Below are 19974 nucleotides of genomic sequence, written 5' to 3'. Positions count from 1 at the left end.
AACCTTTTATAAATCTATTATTTTTGCTTCTCTTATTCTCGTTAGTATAAAATGATTGAATTATGAATTAACGTACATTATAATTACTAAGTATATCATATATAGTGTATTTTTAAAATTTTATTTAAGAATATATGTAATAAAACATGATTATTTTTTAAAAAATAATACCATTTGATTATTATGTTTCAAAAAAATTAAAATAATCATAAAGAAAAATAAAATTTGAAAAGAGATAAGCAAATGAAAAATATTAAATAAAAAATAAAGTAATAAATTAATACAGAATTTAAAAAATGCATTAAAAGTGTAATGTATTAATTATGGAAAAAGAACTTGTGTTTCATTAAATTAAGAGAATATATATTAATTAAGAATATTTTACTATAAAAATAATTAATATATCAAACACTATGAATCAATTTTTATATAAAGAAACAAGTAATTATTTTAAGTTAAATTTTATAAATAAAAACAAAAATAATATAAATTTTAATTATATATAATAAACATATAAGAACATTTATACATGCTAAAATAATGATTATATATATATATATACTATGTTTAAATATATAAATTATATTTTAAATTTATGATAAATAATTAATATTATAATATAAAAATATTTTTATTTATTGATAATTAATTAAAAATATTAATATTTAATTCATAAATAATTATGAAAAATAAAAATTGAATAACATAAAAAATTAAAAGAATCTTTACAAACCCTCACATAAAAAAAACCTCCAAATATTATCGCTCAATTCAGCTTTATGTATTTTATGTTAAATTTATTTTATTAAAATTACTTTAAATTAAATTTATCAACATTTTATATTTCTTTTGTATTTTCACATGTAATATTTTTTATTGAGACACTTTTTTTTTTTACTTTTATAAAATTAAAGACTTCTGCGCATCAACACAACACACACAATGTTAAAAAAAAAACTATATAAACTAAAAATATTAAATACTGTAAGTATAGAAATTAAAATTATCTACTTGAAATTACATGAATTAAAAAGATTGAGAAAAATAAATATAAATATTAAAAATGTTTGTTTTAAATTATATAAATTAAAAGATAAGGTAAGGATTTTAAAAAATATATATATTTTAATTATTAGAACATTTAATACGTAGTGGACTTTTAATGCTGAATTTATTAAAGACAATTAATTATTTTGTTTGAATTTGACATTAATGATTTGTATAGTTAAATAATAATTTATTGGGCGGTGTGAACAAGGATCTAAAAATCCGATTTGCAATAAATTGCATTTTGACGAATCCTCTATATATAAACTTTGACTTGGCCTCACTTTGTTCATCCCTCTCTTGTACTTGTGTTCTTCTTACAAACCAAGAATAAGATGTCTACTTTAGTTTTCCTGTTTCTCTCATTTCTCTTCCTCCAACGTCCCCTCTCAACCCTCTCAAACTCCGAAGGTGAGTTTCATTCATTCTTTGCACAAAACAAACGAAACGCTTTGCATTTTAAACCTAAATCGCTTTCTCTTTGTAGGAGACGCACTCATAGCTTTCAGAAACGGAATTTCTGACCCCACCAACGCACTTGAGAGCTGGGACCCAACGCTCGTTACTCCTTGTACTTGGTTTCATGTTACGTGTGATGACAATAATAACGTCGTTCGCCTGTAATGTAACATTCCCCCTTTTCTTTTTCTTTTTTTTTTTCTAAACATTTTTTTTTTTTAAATTTCTTCATCATAATTACTTGTTTGTTCTTTGGAATTTTAGAGACTTGGGCTTATTTAACTTGTCTGGAACTTTGGCCCCACAACTTGGCCAGCTACCCCACCTCAAATATTTGTATGTATAGTTTTCCCTTACCTTGTTTTTTAACGTCTAGGGTGTATAATTTGTGAATTGTGCCTTTAATTTTCACCTACTGTTACTGTTAGTCTAAAATTTATAACACTATCATCATTCTAATAACTTGTTATCGGATGACACGGTAAAAAGCTTTGGCTTTCTTAGTACATTATTATTAAATATGTTACTAGACGAGTGATTACGAAATTCTTCATTGCAGGGAGCTCTTTGGGAATAAATTAAGTGGGAATATTCCTCAGGAACTTGGTAACTTGAAGAGCCTTACTAGTATGGATTTGTACAATAACCAATTGGAAGGGAACATCCCAGTGTCATTTGGCAATTTGAAATCACTTAGATTCCTGTAAGCATGTTTATGTTGGTTGGCTAAGAAGTTCAAATGAACACGAGTTGTCGAATTAAATGATATCTAATTGTATTTTTATTTCACTCATCCTTCTGCATTAATGATATAGACGAGTAAACAACAACAAGCTGGCAGGAATAATCCCAAGAGAAGTCCTTAATCTTAATCTCCAAGTCTTGTAAGATTTTCTTTCTATACATTTTTTCTTAAGTTTTATTTTATTTTTCTTTCTCGTGGGGGAAAGGTTTGCAAGATCAAATTTCGTTATTTTTTTTATTTATCAACTAATTTGAAACCTCGATTGTGCAGTGATTTTTCTAATACTAATCTCAGAAAACCAGCAGTAGATGACAACTGAGTCATTCCCGATGGAAAGGTAATATATATATGCTGCTATTTAACTTGCAATAAAGTTTTTCGTATCAAACAAGTCGAAATCTCAAATTCATCTAGCAGAGTCAAACCAATATATATTGTTCCCATGCACTATGTTATGAACTTTTGTTGAATCCCAACACCAAAATCCATAAAATATCAAATGCCTTCGTTGAATACACATGCATCACTTTCACCAGGTTCTATCTTATTAAGCTTCTTAACAAGTGTCATTTGTCTTGCCAAACTTGTTTAAAGTCTTTGTAGTTTAAAAGGTTTATTTGCAAATAAAAGGTTTATTGGTACTAAATCAATTTTAGTAAAATTGATCTTCCTGAAAATAACACTTGATCTCCTACTCTTGTGTAAATTTCTCTTCTTATAGTAGAGCTAATCAAACTTGACTTCATAACTTGTACTCTATGTCCCAAATCTTCACTTTTTTTAATTTGAAGTTAGAGTAATTCAATTTCTTGGTTATTGTTAGATTTACTATATATTTATCCTATTTACGTTTCAGGTTTGCGAATAACAAATTTAGCGGAAGAAAGGACTGATTTCTCGTGAATCCTCAAATAATAATAATAATAATAATCATTAAAAAAATATCTTTAACAAGACATTGTGAAATAAGAAAAGTGTATGCTAAACATGTCATACTGAAATATTGATATATTTAATAAATAAACGAACTGTGTGATTCATACATTAAATTTTTTTTTTTAAATATTCTTCATTGACAAATAATTGAGAACAACTATAACAAAATTGAACGAGTCTTGGTGATAAATATTGAGAATGATCATAACAAATTATTAGAAGTAAAAAACTAATCGATATATCAACGAAAATTACTATAAATCGATTTATTTTAAATTTTATTATATTCAAATCAAACAACCCAAATAATTAAAGAAAACTAGTATGTTTGTTTTAAATTTTTTTCCCTAAAAGTGTTTTTTTTATAAATAAAATAAAAACTTTTTTTTAATTACTTTTTAATATGTTTGTCTAAATTTTTTTTAAAAAAATAAGTAGTTTTTTTAAAGAGAAATGTCTATCTGCTTATTAAAAATAGTTTTGTTTTAAAAGGTACTTATTTAAAAATATTGTTTTGACATTAATTATTTTAAACATAAAAATAATATTAATTTTGCCTTTAATTAAAAGTATTTTTATGTGATTTGACTTTCTTTTTTTTATTTTATTTTTTTCTTATTTTGTATCAATGGTTTAAGACTTCACTTTATATTAATTTCGTTTGACTACAAAGTAAGATAAGTCTAGTGAATGATCGTTTTTGTCAAGGATCAAACTTGAACACCTTTAAAATAATTTGACATTTGATTCAATATATTAATCACTTATTTCTAATTTCTTAATCTGTGTGATTTGACTTTTGTTCTACGCAACTGGAGATCATAAAATTCAATAAGGTTTCAAGAAAGGTTTATTTCTTTAAAAAAAAAAAATCATACATTAATTGTTATTCTCTTGCCTTTTTAATGCATTGCTATTGGATTTAATTTTTCTAAAGTGAAAGAGAATGTTTTAGAGGATAAATTATACCTAGTTGTTGATATATATATATATATATATATATATATATATATATATATATATATATATAATATTCATCATTAATTTTTTAATTAATAGTTATCAACTCCTATACATTAAATACAAGTTTCTATTTTGTGCAAGAGTGTTTTTAGGAACTTTTATTCAATAGAGGGATTGTTGAAAAATTTTCAACTTCTTATTTAATTTGATTTTTATTTATCATAATTATTTATCAATTAAATATAAATATTTTTAAAATAAATTATCAATAAATAAAATCAATCCATATATATTAAATGTGAATCTCTGTATTTGTGAGAGATTTTTAGGAATTTTAAAATTTATCTAATTTAATTTTTATTTATCATAATTATTTATTAATTAAATATTAATATTTTTATATATAATTTATTATAAAATTTAATTATATTATATATAATAAACATGTCTTTGTATTTTTCATGCTAAAATATTATTTACACTTTATTCTCAAAAGTGAAAAACTCTCTTTATAAGAGGCAAATTCATTATTATTATAATTTTGTGGTATTATAATCTAATAAAAAAAATTACATATTGAATTAATAAAAAAATCAAAATCAAGTCACATAATTAAAAATGGTCATTGTTTAAAAGTATCAAATTGATTTGTATTTAAAAGATAAAAGATTGAAATAATTTAAAAAAAAATTAAAATAAATTTTAAGATAATATAAAAGACTAAAAATTTAATTTAACATAATCAATATCCTTCATTTGTTGTATTGCTAATTTTTAATTTAAAAAATTCAAATTAATTTTTCAAGTCTATAATTCCAATATATATTTACATCTCTAAATAAAAATAACTTTTTGTATAGGAAAAATAAAACTTTATTATAAACTTTGATATTCATATACAAGTGGATTGACACGGATTACAAATAATAATAATAATAATAATAATAATAATAATAAGACATGGATCAATATAATTCATGAAAGTACACAAATGCCCTTTTCTTTTTTACAATAGTACAATAATGTCTAAACTAGTAATGATCATAACATTGCATTTAATATTAATTAATTTTTTAAAAATGTACATTTATATTCTGATTTGTTTCCCTCTTACCTAAATAATTTATTATTTTCTTGTATCTAAATAAATTAAAATTTATTTTTATCTAATTCAGTGTGATCAATTAATTCAAATTAGGATATATAATTATTACCGTACATATTTTTGGTAATTCATTAAAAAATTGTAATAATAATAAAATTTTCCTTAATTTTAAAAATATTCATTACTACAAAAAACATTCTATAAAATTTAATAAATTGATTTCCTCAATATATAAATAAAAATTCATTTAATATTTAATTAAATAATTTAATAATAATATATACTTGTTCTTACTTATTACAAAGACCTTAATTAATATAATTAAGTATAATAATATGTTTTTATAAATTAAAATTAAAAATTAATGAACTTTGGTAAAAAATGAATGAATATAATCATGCTTCATGACATTTGTGTAGGTAAATAATATATAATACTTATGAGAATTTTTATATCACTTAGGAAGCAATTGGTTATGTTTTTACTTTTTTAAGAATCATAGTCGGTCCAAATATGAAGCCAATAAAATTTTTACTTTAAATTTCTTCCAAAAAAATTATTTTACATTAATGTTTATATTTTTTTTAAGGTCTATAACTTAAAAAACACTTTTTATATTCTTTAAAATTCACTCTAAAAGGTTCATCTCTAAAAAAATATACAAATATACTTTTTTTCAAAATTCATATTTAAAATATTTTAGTTTTTATTAAAAGATATTGTTGTCAATTTTTAAAAAATCTCCCTTTAAGATTTGCTTTAAACCTAACTATGTATTGGATCGACTTTGCCAAGAATCCGAAGTTGGAAAAATTAATTTTTTACCATTAGTTTATTAATTAAAAAAAGTAAGATTCTTATGAAATATCTTTCTCTAAGAATTTTTTTTACCTGTGTTTCTATGAATTCGTCCCATGGAATAAGTGGAAATCTTACATTTTTGAGTTAAATGAAGAATCTTATTCTAATAAAAATATTATGTTACCTTTATTTCTTTATTTAATACAATAAAAATATTTGAAAAAACTATATTATATTTATTTGTCTATTTAATGCAACAAAATTATTTGATTATTAAGTAACATTTTTAAATATTCTTATAAACATATAATGACCAACCAAATAAATGTTAATCATTTTTTAAAATCATGATTTCCAAATTTTATTATTCCTAATAATTATGACTCAAGCTCAAAAATTATCATGTAACAAAATTCTCCTTAGTTTTTCTCATTACTAAGGATGTTGGCTATTATTTCTTGTCCATACACTTGATTTTCTCATTTACGCTCGTGAGGTGTAGTTTACACAGGACGTTATTTTAATGAAACACTTACTCCACCAATTATTCTTATTAGCGATACACTTATTTCACAACTATTTATTTGATTAAGATTAATAAATTTAATTAAGAGTATTTTTAATTAGTAATAATAATACAAGACATATTTTAGATTAATTTTTTATAAAAGAAAACACTTATGATTTGGATTTTATATAAAAGACATGAGGGAGTAATAAATTATTAATTAGTCAGGACAGTTAATAGATAGCAGTTTTAATTTCCATTTTAAAAAATATTTATTTTTCATTGTTTTAATTAATAATTACCAGAGGAAGGATAATAACTTCTAGTTGTTTTATTATCGAGTAGTTGAACCTGAATTTCAATTTTTGCTTATTATATATTAATTTATAATACCTATGATTTTTTAAAAAATATATCAAATGCATAAGTAAAATAAAGTATTGTTGTAGGTAAAATTTACCAAAGTAAAAGTGCTCTTCCTCAAAGTAACTCTCTTCCCTCTCTACTTGTGTATTTATTCAGCTCCTCATTATGTACTTTATGGCCATCTTGAAGCTATTAGATTTCCTATATATTTATTCCATTTGTTTCAGAACAAATTCAATGGCCTAAAGCTGAATGGATTGATTCCTCATGACTCCTTTTACAACAAAGAAGAAATTGTCTTTATTTGAGCAACAAGTAGTATCATAAATGTATGATTACCATAAATGACGTAGGCACTTACTCCTGTCTCTCAAACATCAAGCTTGAAATACATTAGAATCGACTAATCCAATATGTTCATCCTAGGGAACACACTCCCTCCTAGAAACTTTCCGAGTTCAGTTTGAACCTAAGAATCCAGTGTGCTTCGATAACATGAAAGAGTTTATCACACCTGACCTATTTAATGAGTGTGTTCTTTAATCGTTCTTACCTTTCTAGAGAGTGGTGCAAATTGTGTTTTGGCCAGATTCCTGGAAATATCAGCCTAGAAGGAATGTGTTTCGCTGTCTTTGATGTACTCTAATCCTCGGTCTATCTCCTTATGCCTGCTCTTCAATCAGACATTCAGACCATCCAACACTCATATCTAATTTATGATAGTTATCATTGGTTTCCATTAATCAACCATTACAGCATATTATTCCTTAGGTTTGTTTTGTTCAATCCCCTGTTGCAGACTGCAGTTAAACCCTCTTTCTCCAACTTCTGCTAAAAACATGTATTCAAATATCATGCATTGGAATTTCCATTCTCCACTGATCTGACAGGTTATTGGACAATATTTACATGTTGCTACGTTATTAGAAATAAGCTTCTAAAGGAAATCTCTCACTAAATTCAAGTATCTTCAACGGATGAAAATAACTACAATTCTTTGTATAATTGATAGAAATCATAAATGTTAAATATAAGTTACAACTTACAACACCAAGATTTCCAACTTCCAACTCTACTCCGTATTGGAATTAATAAGCTCTAGCATAACAAAAAAATCTCGCCCCTTTTCCGGCAACCTCAGCAGTGTCCAAGACAGCCAAACACGTCATATACTTGTGTTGAATTGTTGTCAAAAATTATGTCAAGACAAGATCCTGCTAACTTGGTTTAGAATCACTTTGCATTAAAGACAATTCTTCTTCCACACAGAGCTCTACGACCTTATTTTCTTGGTTAGTTTCAGTCAATTCTTCCACAACTGAATGGCATTGCTGCCATCCAGTGGAATGTAAGGAAGGTGGTTCAGTTTCGAATAGAATCCAATTCTTACTTTTGGCTTGAGCCAAGATAGGGTATAGGATAAACCCCAGGAGAATGACTGCTCCACTCACAAAGAATGTTCTCAAAGAAGCCAAACACATTACAAGAATAAGTAACAAAGCAGGAGGCAAACAGAGCATTGTAGCCCAAAATGTTCCCAATGGAACTCTGTACGGTCTATAAAGATTTGGCTTCTTCACCCTCAAAGTTACAAAAGCTGCAAACTCAAGAAGCATTCCTACAGCATATAAGAAATTGAGGAACTCTATGATTTCCTGAAAGCTCATCCACGACAAGAAGATAACTCCAGTGGCAGAGAACAAAATGCTAACAGTGGGCGTTCCATACTTAGACCTAGAGGCATATAGTACCACATAAAAAACACTTTCACAATTAATGTTAATACTGAAATTTCCATCTAGGTTCCAATTAAGTGCATGTCTGGATGGAATTACTAAAAAAAATTCACTTTGGTTGGAATACACCGTCACACTGGTCCTTGAAAGTAAGAAATTGTCAACTAAATCCTTATATTTAACTTGTTATTGTCATGAATATATATCAATATTATTACTTTAATCACACATTATTTTGAGTTTTAAACTAATATGATTGTGAATTTGCAGTTTCAAAAATGTATTTAACAATTTCTTAGTTTTAGAGACTAATATAACAGTAAAGGGACCAATTTGAGTTTCAACTCATGAGAATATTTTGGAAAAGAGAAAGAAGGGAAACTATTTTAAAGGGAAGACATGACATGAAAAAAGCTCTGACCTTGAAGCAAATACAGCTGGAAGCATTCCTATCTTGCTCATCCCTAGAAGCTGAAAAGCATCACTGCTCATTTCTGCTTCAAACAAGCCAAGGTTAGACATAGCAGCGGCGGCTTGAATCCAGAGTTTGAGCCAGGAGCCACCAATGAGCATCCCCACTTGTGCAAAATAACCATCAGTCCACTCAGTTGGCGAGGAGCTCAAAGAACCAGTTCCAGCAAGAAGTGGAATGAGATATGAGGAGAGCACCAAAAGAAGTCCTCCAACAAGTGCTTTTGGGAACGTCTTGCTGGGATTTTGAACCTCTCCTGCAAGGGTACTTGCCTTGTCCCAATAATTTAGGTTCCAGAACATGGTATTGAAGTATCCCCGCCAATTAACCTTGCGAAAATCTACAAGAAGCCAACGGCTGGGCCTAATGCGTGGAATGGAAAGCAAGGCCATTATGAGAAATGGGGAAAGTGAGAAGACGGCGAGAAAAACAGCAGAAAAGCCAACAAAGTGAAGGCCGCGGTAATTGAAATAAGTGAGAGAAAGGGTGATTCCTAGAAGGGCAGGGATTCGAGCAGTGGTTCGTTGAAAGATTGGGAATGAATGCTTGATGTAATCGAGGAAGAGAAGGGGGTAGAGGGCATTGTCCATGACTCCGCTGAACCATTTCCAGAAGCCTTCTTGAAAGCCCCAGAAGGGTCCAAAGGCTGAGGATATCCAAATAACGTATCCAGCGTTTAGAGGGAAGGTGGTGGCGAGTTCAGCGGTGACGAGAGCTTCTGGTATGCTCCATATGAGAGGGAAAAAGAAGAAACCAAGCAACGATAGAAGAGGACCAGCTCCATCCCTCACTGAATCCTCTACTCCGAAAGGACCGCCAGATACTTCATAGAATATTAGAGCTATCAGAGGCAATAGCGTTACTTTGTTGCCCTCTTCACCCATCAACACTTCATCTATATACTTCCACTCATTCGCATCTTAAGAGATCCATCCATGCCTGCAAACTGCAAACTCAGATCAGATCCCATTCCAACCTTCACTTTCACGCACCTTGGCTTCTTTCTCTTTCCTATTGACTTTTTTTTTTTTAAAATAATAAATTTACCAAAATATCATATTTGAAATATATTTATTATTCATGTCTAGGAATGATTACATATTAATCTTTAAGTATTTAAATTTTTGTTTTTCATTGTTTAATTGTCAAGTTATAAAGTGTAAAGACTCATCGAATTATTACAAATAACATGCCAGTAAGACAAGTATAATTTTTGAAATTCGCAACAATTACGCCACATTTCATCAGTGAATTATCTACTCGATTCTCTTTTTCATGGATTAAGCATCTCTTGTACTAGGAAATGCATATCACTTTTGTCAAACTCAAACATATGTAGTGCGAGTGAGCACCAACACTATTAGTTATTGTCCATAAATTTGGTTTTGGAAGTATCGATGAAAATTATTTATCTATGTTTTTCATTTATATTCGACTTATAAGTGATGTACATTATAAATTTGATTTCCAAATATGTGTCAAAGTTACTTATCTATGTTTATATATATATATATATATATATATTTATTTATTGATAATGTACTTTAAATTTTTTGTTTCAATAATGTATGTGTACTTTTAATTTATATTGTTTAATGAAATTATATATTTATAAATTATTTATAACCTCTTCTTACCAAACTATTAAGTTATAAAATAAAATTTATGAATTTATTTATATATTAACTATTTTTTAAGCTAATAAAATAAATACAAAATATCTATTACATAAAAACAATAATATTACAAAAAAAATTATCTTGTAAAAAAACTACAATTAAAAAATTAATTACTGGTTAATCAAATTCTTAATGAAAAATAAAATAAAAATGAAAAACTAATGTAAGAAATTGGTTAGTGAAAGACCAATTTCTGAACATAAAGAGCACTTTGGCAAATATATTTTAAAGTATGATATTTTAGTAAATTTATTTATATTTTATAATATTATAATAAAAAGGTCTATTCTATTCTATTCCAAGTATGATATTTTTATAGTTTTATTTATTTAAATTATGTATTATACAAAATACATGTTTATTTTATATATATTATATTTTTTATATACAATAAATAGTTTAAATTTCAATATAAATTTATTTTCAATTATTAATATTTTTTTAAAAAAGTAAATTTAAAATTAAAATAAAATAGTAGATTAAAAAAAATAAACACTTTTAAATATACATAAAAAAAATTACGAAAGAAGAGTGTTTTGAAATGATGGGAGGAGAGCTTTTTTCTAAATCACGGGGATTATTTTTATATGTAGGATACACATGTAAAAAGGAGGAAAAAGAAAACATTAAAAATACTTGATTGAGAGTGAACAAATTATAAAATATGTTAAATAAAACAAACCAACTATTTTTAAATAAATGAGTTTAAATCTTTCGATATAAACTGACAAATATATCATAAAAAAATAATATAATATAAATTTAATAAATTATGTTTAAAAGAAAAAGAAAAAACAGTGAGAAATTTTTTAAAAATAAAATAGAATACAAGAAAATAAAAACTCAAACGTGACAAAATCTTGCTGTAAAATATTCTTGTTTATCGTCATGGACTAATCAAGCTGCTATTTCTTTAATTTGATACCAGTGGATTAATTGAGTTTCATGTTTAAAATATGTGGATGGTAAAGTATTTATTCGAATCTTAACTTTTGAAAATGCAAAAAAAAAAAAAAAAAACTCAAATTGGACAAATATGTTTACCTATTCAATGTCTGCTAAATCCAAATACTTCTCAGTGAATTAAAAAAAACATAATTTATATAATTAATAAAGATAATTACTTCTTTTGGTGTACACATTTTATGAACAATTGAACTAGATATCAAATTACTCTTCCTCTCCATCATTTTTCAAGAAAATAATACCCTTGCAACTAAAACTACCCAAAAACTGTTGAAATTATTTTATAATTAAGTATTCACTTTTATTTTATTTTTAAATTTTTATTATTTATTTTATTTTAAAAAAATATACAGAAGCACAGTACTGTTTGGAATATATAAAAAGAATACATCCATTTTGTGTCACCTTTTTATCCTTGCAATTAACATTGTCACCTATTTTAATCCTCAACGTGACGTCGAGTAGAAACCCACTTACATTATTTAAGTCACATCGGCTAAATATAAAAAAAAAGTTATATTTGAAGAAATTAAAAATGAAAAAGTTATATTTGTAGAGATGAAAAGCAAAAATAGGAACATTGCATAATTCAGAAACTCAGAAAATTGGAAATGCTAAAAATAAAAACCGCAATATTTATAAGATTTTGGTAATATTTAGGGTTTCACTCTTAAGTATTCCCTCTTAAGTAAACCCTAAACAGGACATTGGATGGGTCTCACTCTTAAGTATTCCCTCTGCCTTTTATCCTCTATTAAAAGTTTTTTTTAAAAAATAATAATAAAATAAAAATTATATATAACTTTAATAACAATTTAGAAAGAAAATTATGAAATTGATAAATTTTAATATATATAACTATTTTTTTTTGTTGTTGCTTATAATAGAGAACAAATAGAGTATTGGATAAAGATTAACCCATCGATTAGATAAATCAAAACAGGCAGAACTGAAGAACCAAACAAAGTTGACAAAAATAGAATAGAGTGTCAAAATAACTAACTAGTAGGCAATGTACAGAAGTAAAGAAGTTTATCACAGTGAGATAACTGATTCAGACAAGATAACAGGATGTGTGAAACTTGGTCATTCATTCAATTAGTCTCCACTCAACATAGCATTTGCATTTAACTAAACCCCATTTTAAACTTGGTTGAATTGAATTACATTCATATAATCATTCATCTGTCAAAGATAAACTATAAAATTTAAAAACCAACTATAAAATTCACATCTTTCTTCTGAATCCCTTTGTCGTTGGTTGTTTCCAAAAATAAAGGTACAGAAATGGTTTATTCAAAAGGAGGCCAAGAAGATTAAGGGAGGACTTGATATCTAGTCTAGTGATCTGTTGGTGCACCGTAGCTTATTAGTTATTGGCTTATTCCCGTGGCCTCATGACAAATACTGTCTTGCAGGTAAATCAATTCCATTTTATCGTATTAAGGGAAAGTGAATGTTTACCTGCAAAGCTAAGTAGAGTTTCTTTATTTTTTATTTTTGTGCTTCTTGGGACAAAATTGTATATATACATAAATAATAGTTCATTTACCAAACATTAGTTCAGATTTTTTTTTAGTTTTTGTTTTCACAAAATAAAATACTTAATAACTCTACGACTATAATTATAATCATTAATCAGCATTACTTATATAATCACTTGTTTAGTCTGGGGAAAGCAAAATTGAGAAGAACATACTTATTCAACCCAAATTATTAAAAAATGAAGACTTGAAGATTCATACAACTTTTTTCTTATACTTCTGTCTACAAGTTCACCCATATTTTAACTCCAAATTCCGATGATTACAGTCTATAGTTGGGTAAAATCAATTTTGATGAACAAATCAGTAGTGCATAACAGTTTAGCAATCTGAGAACTTTGCCTTGAGACAGAGGAAACAGAACTCTCCTAACTATGAAGCTAAATCTGATACAAGACATCGAGAACCGTTGGTCAACTAGAATAAACTTGAGCACACACACAAGAGATGCCAACTACCAGAAAACAGAGTTAATAAAGGATCAAGAGGCAAAGAAGAAGAAAAACGAGTTAATTTTACAAATCATATTGAATTTAAGAACAGACAACATTATGTAGGTAATTTATGACAACAACATAGGAATCTCATTGTGGCACCTGAGTTGTGGTTCCCAGATGAGCCAGGTAATGGTATAAAACGCGGGGCAAACACAAGAGGGAAGCATTGGGATTGATCAAGTAAAATATCCACTTGTAAGCTTTAATTTCAAATTTCCAATCTAGTAATTAATTACTAGAGTGTTGAGATTTATGCAAATGTAGGAAAGGAATTAAACGATCCAAAAGTGAATTAAATAAGATAAGAAAATAGAGTAGTCTAAACTCTAAACTCTAAAGTCTAACCCTGGAATGAAGTTGCAGATGGAAGGTGATGTTGATCTGATGGGAGGAGTGGTGGAGGCTCGCCAAATTTGAGTATATAGGCTAGTTGATAAACAGGACGCAGTTGGGGAATGAGTTGAGCATCCAAGTAGGCGTCGCAGGAGAAACACCAGACGGAGAGATCACTATTTGAGGAAGTGAGTGGAGGAATGAGTATGAAATACGAAGCAAGCAAATGGTAAAGAAAAGGCATGTGATGTGATGAGAGTGAATACCTAAAACTGAGGGCAACGCTATGATTTGCGTTAGTGTGGTGAAAGTGGTGGAGCATGTGCTTGTTCACAAAACGGCTGCACAGAACCTGCTTACACGAAAGGCACAACCAGTTTTCGGTGGGGTGTTGGCACGTGTTGCAGTGAGTGCCAGGAGTCGGAATGTGACTCAGATCGTCGGATAAGGCGCCCAGGTGGTCGCAGGAAGTTCTAGCAGCCACCCATCCCGATTCAGAGCCATCTTCTTCACTTAAACCTAAACCTTCCTAATCATTCATCACCCAACAATACATCTCATCAAAATTTACAATATACACTAAACACAATTAAATTCATAGGTTTTCGGTATTTACCGGCACTGAAGAAGACGAAGCCATTACCCTTCAACCCAGAATCTTTCTCAGCCTTCCAATACCCTCTTCCTCCCTTCTATGCAATCAAACTTCCCCACTTTACCATCAAACAAAAATCTAATACATAGAAATTTATATTATTGCAATTTTTTTAATTTTTCACACGTATAAAAATTTCAACTAATTAAATTCTTTTAGTAAATTTGCTTTTCATTTTTTTTAATTTAAAAAATATTATTTGAAATCTTAACTAAAATTACAATAAAAAAATAATATTCTTTAAGTTCTCACCATCCTCTAAAAGTTTATTATTCAGTATTTTTTTTAAACTTAAGATAATATTTTTTTTTTCTTCTACATTTTCACACAAAATATTTTTTGAAGAAGTTTTTTCTTAATGCATTTTTTTCTTTTTTATTTTTTCTTTGATTTTTCCTTACTTTCAGTCTTTTTATTCATTTTATTTTTATCTTCATCTTTGTATTTATCTTATGTTCACATTTTATTCATATGTTTTACTAACTATAGTATATTCAATCATAAAGATAAATTCGCGTTTGTGATTTTAGTTTAATTTTTATTTATTTATTACTACATTTGGTATAAAAAATATACTCTTTTTGTTTGATTTTGTGAATGAGTTTAAGATATTTTTTATTTTTCTTAATTTCTTTGATAGAGTTTAGTGATTCTTTATTTTAGATATATTGAGATATTTTGTGGATTAATTAATTTAATAAGACTTTTTTCTTTAACATTTTTTTCTCTCATTGAAAAACATATTTCTCTATTTTAACTTCCTCCAACAATCATGTAATTATGTAACAACATTGAACAAATAAAAAAAAATGCATGATAAAACTAATATTTTAAATTTTGTTAAAGTGTTTATTTTGATAGTTTGTTATATTCAAGAATAAAAACTTTTCTACAAAATTGATAAATATGTTAACTACAAATTTTTTTTAAAGAAAATATTAGAAATGGAATTCAACTAGACATATAATAAATAAAAACAAAATATTGTAGTTGTCACTCTTAATAAACATAGACTAACAAATATATATGATTAAATTTATTATAAAGTCTTTATAATAATTTGATTTAATTATTTATAACGATTTTTAATTTATTAAATTATCTAAAATTTAAAATTAATTTTTTTTTACATATCTTAATTGAAAGAAACATAATTATTTGTCTTTCATACAATATCACGTTTTAATAAAATAAAATATGTTCATACAATCAAAATTCAACTAAATTAGTTTGAATTTGATAATTAATTTTAAATAGTTCATAATAAAAGGTTTAAAAATGAATAGTCAATTTTTTTTTATAATTTAAAGTACTTAAATCAATAATTTATTTTATTTTAAATCATCGATAATTAGTTTATTATTTTCACTTTATAAATATATTTATATTAACTCTTAAGAAGTATTTAGTATAAGGATTATTTTTTTAAAAAAATATAAAGTTGAAAAATTAGTTTTTACATTTAGTTTATTAATTAAAAACTAATATCCCCAAAATATTGTTTTGTGAAAATATTTTTCTTTTATATTTCCTATTAAATTATTTCTGTAGAAAAATATTAAACATTTTTAGATTAAATAATAAAAATATCATATAACCTTTATTTATCTATTTAATATAATAAAAATATTTAATTATTGAATACCATCAATAGATTTATAAATATTCTTAAAATCTTTCATTACCACGTATTCATGATTTTAATCAAATGCATCCGAAGAAAATATTTTTTTATTACTTTATTGCACGTATTTTTTATTTTATTTTTTAAACTAAAGAGTTTTTGAAATTGAATCTTCTAAAAATTAAAACAAAATAAAGAAAGGGGAATGAGAATGAAAACCAAACACGCCCTAGGGTTTTGACTTTGCGATGTATGTTAAGATTTCGGTGCTCATCTTTCGTATTTTTTCTGTGACTGCGAGATTTGCAAATCAGAAGCATGGGGCACTCCAATGTGTGGAAAGCTCATCCCAAGAACTATGGACCTGGTTCTCGCGCCTGGTATGTAACACATATTCTCCGAATGATAAACTTGATCCTTTTCCCTGCTTGTCTCCTCAATTTGTTTTTGCTATTACTATTAAGGTTTTAGCTTTTAGTTTGAGGCCTTTCTTTTGCTATCATATATGACAACATTGAGTTATTGCTGTCTATTTTTGATAAGTGTTTTTCTTATTATTTGGGTTTGAATAAGCTTTCGTACAATTTGTATTGTGACTTTAGTTTTTTTTTTTTTTTTCTAATAATTTTAAAAAGATAATTCTTCCAACGTCATTATAAAATATTGTGCTACTGCTAGGTATCGTGCTTAGTGCTTATGCAGAGTTGCATTTTCAACCTTACATTTCTTCACCGGGACTCTCCTTCACAGGTAAATCATCGCCCTTCTGTGGAATTTCTTCCTCTCTCGTTTTACTACATCTACTGTTTGTTATGTTTTAGTTATGGTGTGTTTGGCGGAGGTGATTTAGTAGGAAATAGAGAAGAAATGAATGGATTATCAAAGATTTAAAAAAAAAATGTTTGGAGGAGGTGATTTAAGTTGGAAATGGAAAAGAAATGGATGAATTGCCAAAGACTTAAAAAAACATTAGCTTTTGGAGGAGATGATTTAAGTAGATTTATGAGAAAATTGTAGTGGGTCTATGGAGATTTAATTCCACTCTCTTAAGGGTGGATTTGTGTGAAATTTTCAACAAAAAAGAATGCATTGACAAGACTACTCCAATACTATTGTTTAAATAGTTAGTTAATAAAGTATAAAAATGTAATTGTTTAAATAATATATTTTTTCATAAAAATCTAAATATATAAAATACATTATTAAAATACCAAAAAAAATTTTATTTCATTTCTCACCTAATTCCACTCTACTAAATAACTACAAATTCTATACTATTTCTTACCTATTTTCTATCAAATCAATTTTCAGCTATTCTCTTCTATTTTCCTAATTTCTTCCCTTTCTTTCAAACAAAGCATATAGGAAAAGAGAAACGCCAGCCAAAAGGAAGTTTACTTTTCTACACTCCACAATTTCCCTATATTTTTTTCTTCATTTCTATCATTTACATTAGTTTAGCATTTTTTTTTTCTTTTATTATTGGCTCTACTGTATAATTTAATAATACTTTTCATTCAATTTAGGTGGCTTGTGGATTTTGAGAGTGACTTTGATTTAATCTTAGCACTGGTTGAAGAGAGCTGAATAGAGAATACAAAACCGATGGTAAATTACAGGGGCTTTATCATGATAATTTCTCGTATTGTTTTTTCCATTATCCATCCTGTCTTTCCTTTTGCTCTATTTAATCTTTGATTTGGGTAATGTTGTTGACTATATGTTCGAAACAATGCAACTTATGAACAGGTCCCCTTGCCAGGCTCTCTAAGGGGTTTTCATAATCTTGTATCTTCCTCCCGGATTGAAAAGCTAGTTTCCCTCTTACATTCCAAACAATATCTGCCACCATGGCTTCAGTCTGTACGCCATCTTAGCTTTACCGATGATCACAGTAAACAACATGCTGGAGAATCTGATGACTTTTTTAATCTACAGTCAGACTCAGGTTCAGACAATAGTAGCAACTGTACCGACGAGGCATACAATGTTGAACAATGTATGTCAGAAACAATTCCAAGTAGGCCTTTGAGAGGTAGGAAGCCAATTAATCAGCCTCCACATTTCCGAGAATATGATAGAGGTTCCCATTCCTTCCCTCCCAGATTTGAAGACAACCATGATGACCTTGATGAAATGGACAAAACTAATAAATCTTCTCAAATTGATCTTGCATTTGAGGGCACAAATGTGGCAGAAACAAATAGGGATGTTGGCCAATCAGGAGACAGTTTCCTTGATAAATTCAAGCTTGGTTTTGATGATACAACAGTGAATCTGTCAGTTGTTGCAGCAGGCAAGCAATCTGAAGAAGCAAAGAGGTCAAATCACAATCAACCAGCTCAAGAATCTATGCCTGAAGATGCTGATGAGATCTTCAAGAAGATGAAGGAGGCTGGTCTTATCCCCAATGCTGTGGCTATGCTCGATGGTCTATGTAAAGATGGTTTGGTTCAAGAAGCCTTGAAACTTTTTGGTTTGATGCGGGAGAAGGGAACTATTCCAGAAATTGTCATATACACAGCGGTAGTGGAGGGATACACAAAGGCCCACAAGGCTGATGACGCCAAAAGGATTTTCAGGAAAATGCAGAGTAATGGAATTTCACCCAATGCTTTCAGTTACACAGTCCTAATACAAGGACTCTACAAGTGTAGCAGATTACAGGATGCTTTTGAATTTTGCGTGGAGATGTTAGAATCAGGGCATTCTCCAAATGTGACAACTTTTGTAGGCTTAGTGGATGGTTTCTGCAAGGAAAATGGCGTCGAAGAGGCTAAGGGTGCTATTAAAACATTAACAGAAAAGGGTTTCGCTATTAATGAGAAAGCTGTTAGGGAGTTTTTGGACAAGAAAACACCATTTTCACCGTCTGTTTGGGAAGCCATCTTTGGGAAGAAAGTCCCTCAGAGACCATTTTAAATATCTTTCAGACTATGTAAGCTTTCATCTAATTCTGTTACTAATTACCTATTTTATGTATATATTAATACATTTTCATAATAACGCATATGTTTATTCAATTAAGTTGAATATTAAAATATTTTAATATAAATTTTAATTACCTATATCGATAAATATTCATTCTTGTGATTTAATTTTTAAATACTTATATGTTAAGATAACTTTAGAATGAAGAGTTGATTGATAATATATATATATATATATATATATATATATATATATATATATAATTTTGAATTCCTTATAAATTAATAATTTCTAAACAATTTTTACGTATTAGAAAAATTATCCCATCAAACTGCTCATCAACATAAAAATATTTTTGGATGTTACTAGAAGCAATTCCTATATATTAAAATTGAACCACTATCTAATGGGAGAGTTTTTGAGGAGTTTTCTTCATTGAGAGGTTAGTAGAAAGTTTTTTATTTTCATATTTAATTTAATTTTTATTTATCATAATTATTTAACAATTAATTTTTAGTATTTTAAAATAAATTATAATAAATAAAAAAAATTTTGTTCTATAATATAAATTATTTATCATAAATCAGAAATATGTTTTACATTTTTT

The 19974-nt window shown here is 27.2% G+C and overlaps 4 protein-coding genes across 4 annotated transcripts; 2 read left to right on the top strand and 2 right to left on the bottom strand.

Moving 5' to 3' along the window:
* The first annotated feature begins 1301 nt into the window (after positions 1–1301).
* On the top strand, positions 1302–3291 carry LOC109814595 (leucine-rich repeat protein 1). Its single transcript, XM_020379056.3, has 7 exons — positions 1302–1458; positions 1535–1667; positions 1771–1842; positions 2066–2209; positions 2322–2390; positions 2522–2588; positions 3108–3291. The coding sequence occupies exons 1-6, from the start codon at positions 1383–1385 to the stop codon at positions 2568–2570; spliced, it is 543 nt and encodes a 180-aa protein (XP_020234645.1). The 5' UTR covers positions 1302–1382; the 3' UTR covers positions 2571–2588; positions 3108–3291.
* A 4559-nt stretch (positions 3292–7850) lies between these two features.
* On the bottom strand, positions 7851–10175 carry PUT5 (Amino acid permease family protein). Its single transcript, XM_020379052.3, has 2 exons — positions 9088–10175; positions 7851–8664 (listed from the first exon to the last, which is right to left on the bottom strand). Exons 1-2 carry the CDS (start codon positions 10020–10022, stop codon positions 8148–8150), a joined length of 1452 nt encoding a protein of 483 aa, XP_020234641.1. The 5' UTR covers positions 10023–10175; the 3' UTR covers positions 7851–8147.
* Positions 10176–13821: 3646 nt separating this feature from the next.
* Positions 13822–14895, bottom strand: LOC109814596 (histone deacetylase-like protein). Its single transcript, XM_020379057.2, has 3 exons — positions 14774–14895; positions 14424–14686; positions 13822–14333 (listed from the first exon to the last, which is right to left on the bottom strand). The coding sequence occupies exons 1-3, from the start codon at positions 14795–14797 to the stop codon at positions 14165–14167; spliced, it is 456 nt and encodes a 151-aa protein (XP_020234646.2). The 5' UTR covers positions 14798–14895; the 3' UTR covers positions 13822–14164.
* Positions 14896–16656: 1761 nt separating this feature from the next.
* On the top strand, positions 16657–19514 carry LOC109814593 (uncharacterized). Its single transcript, XM_020379054.3, has 4 exons — positions 16657–16816; positions 17115–17186; positions 17963–18044; positions 18186–19514. Exons 3-4 carry the CDS (start codon positions 18042–18044, stop codon positions 19356–19358), a joined length of 1176 nt encoding a protein of 391 aa, XP_020234643.1. The 5' UTR covers positions 16657–16816; positions 17115–17186; positions 17963–18041; the 3' UTR covers positions 19359–19514.
* Positions 19515–19974: the final 460 nt, after the last annotated feature.

Source organism: Cajanus cajan, chromosome 11 (assembly GCF_000230855.2).
Source record: "Cajanus cajan strain Asha chromosome 11, NIPB_CcT2T_4, whole genome shotgun sequence".
NCBI lineage: Eukaryota > Viridiplantae > Streptophyta > Magnoliopsida > Fabales > Fabaceae > Cajanus > Cajanus cajan.
This window is presented reverse-complemented; position numbering and strand designations above follow the sequence as displayed.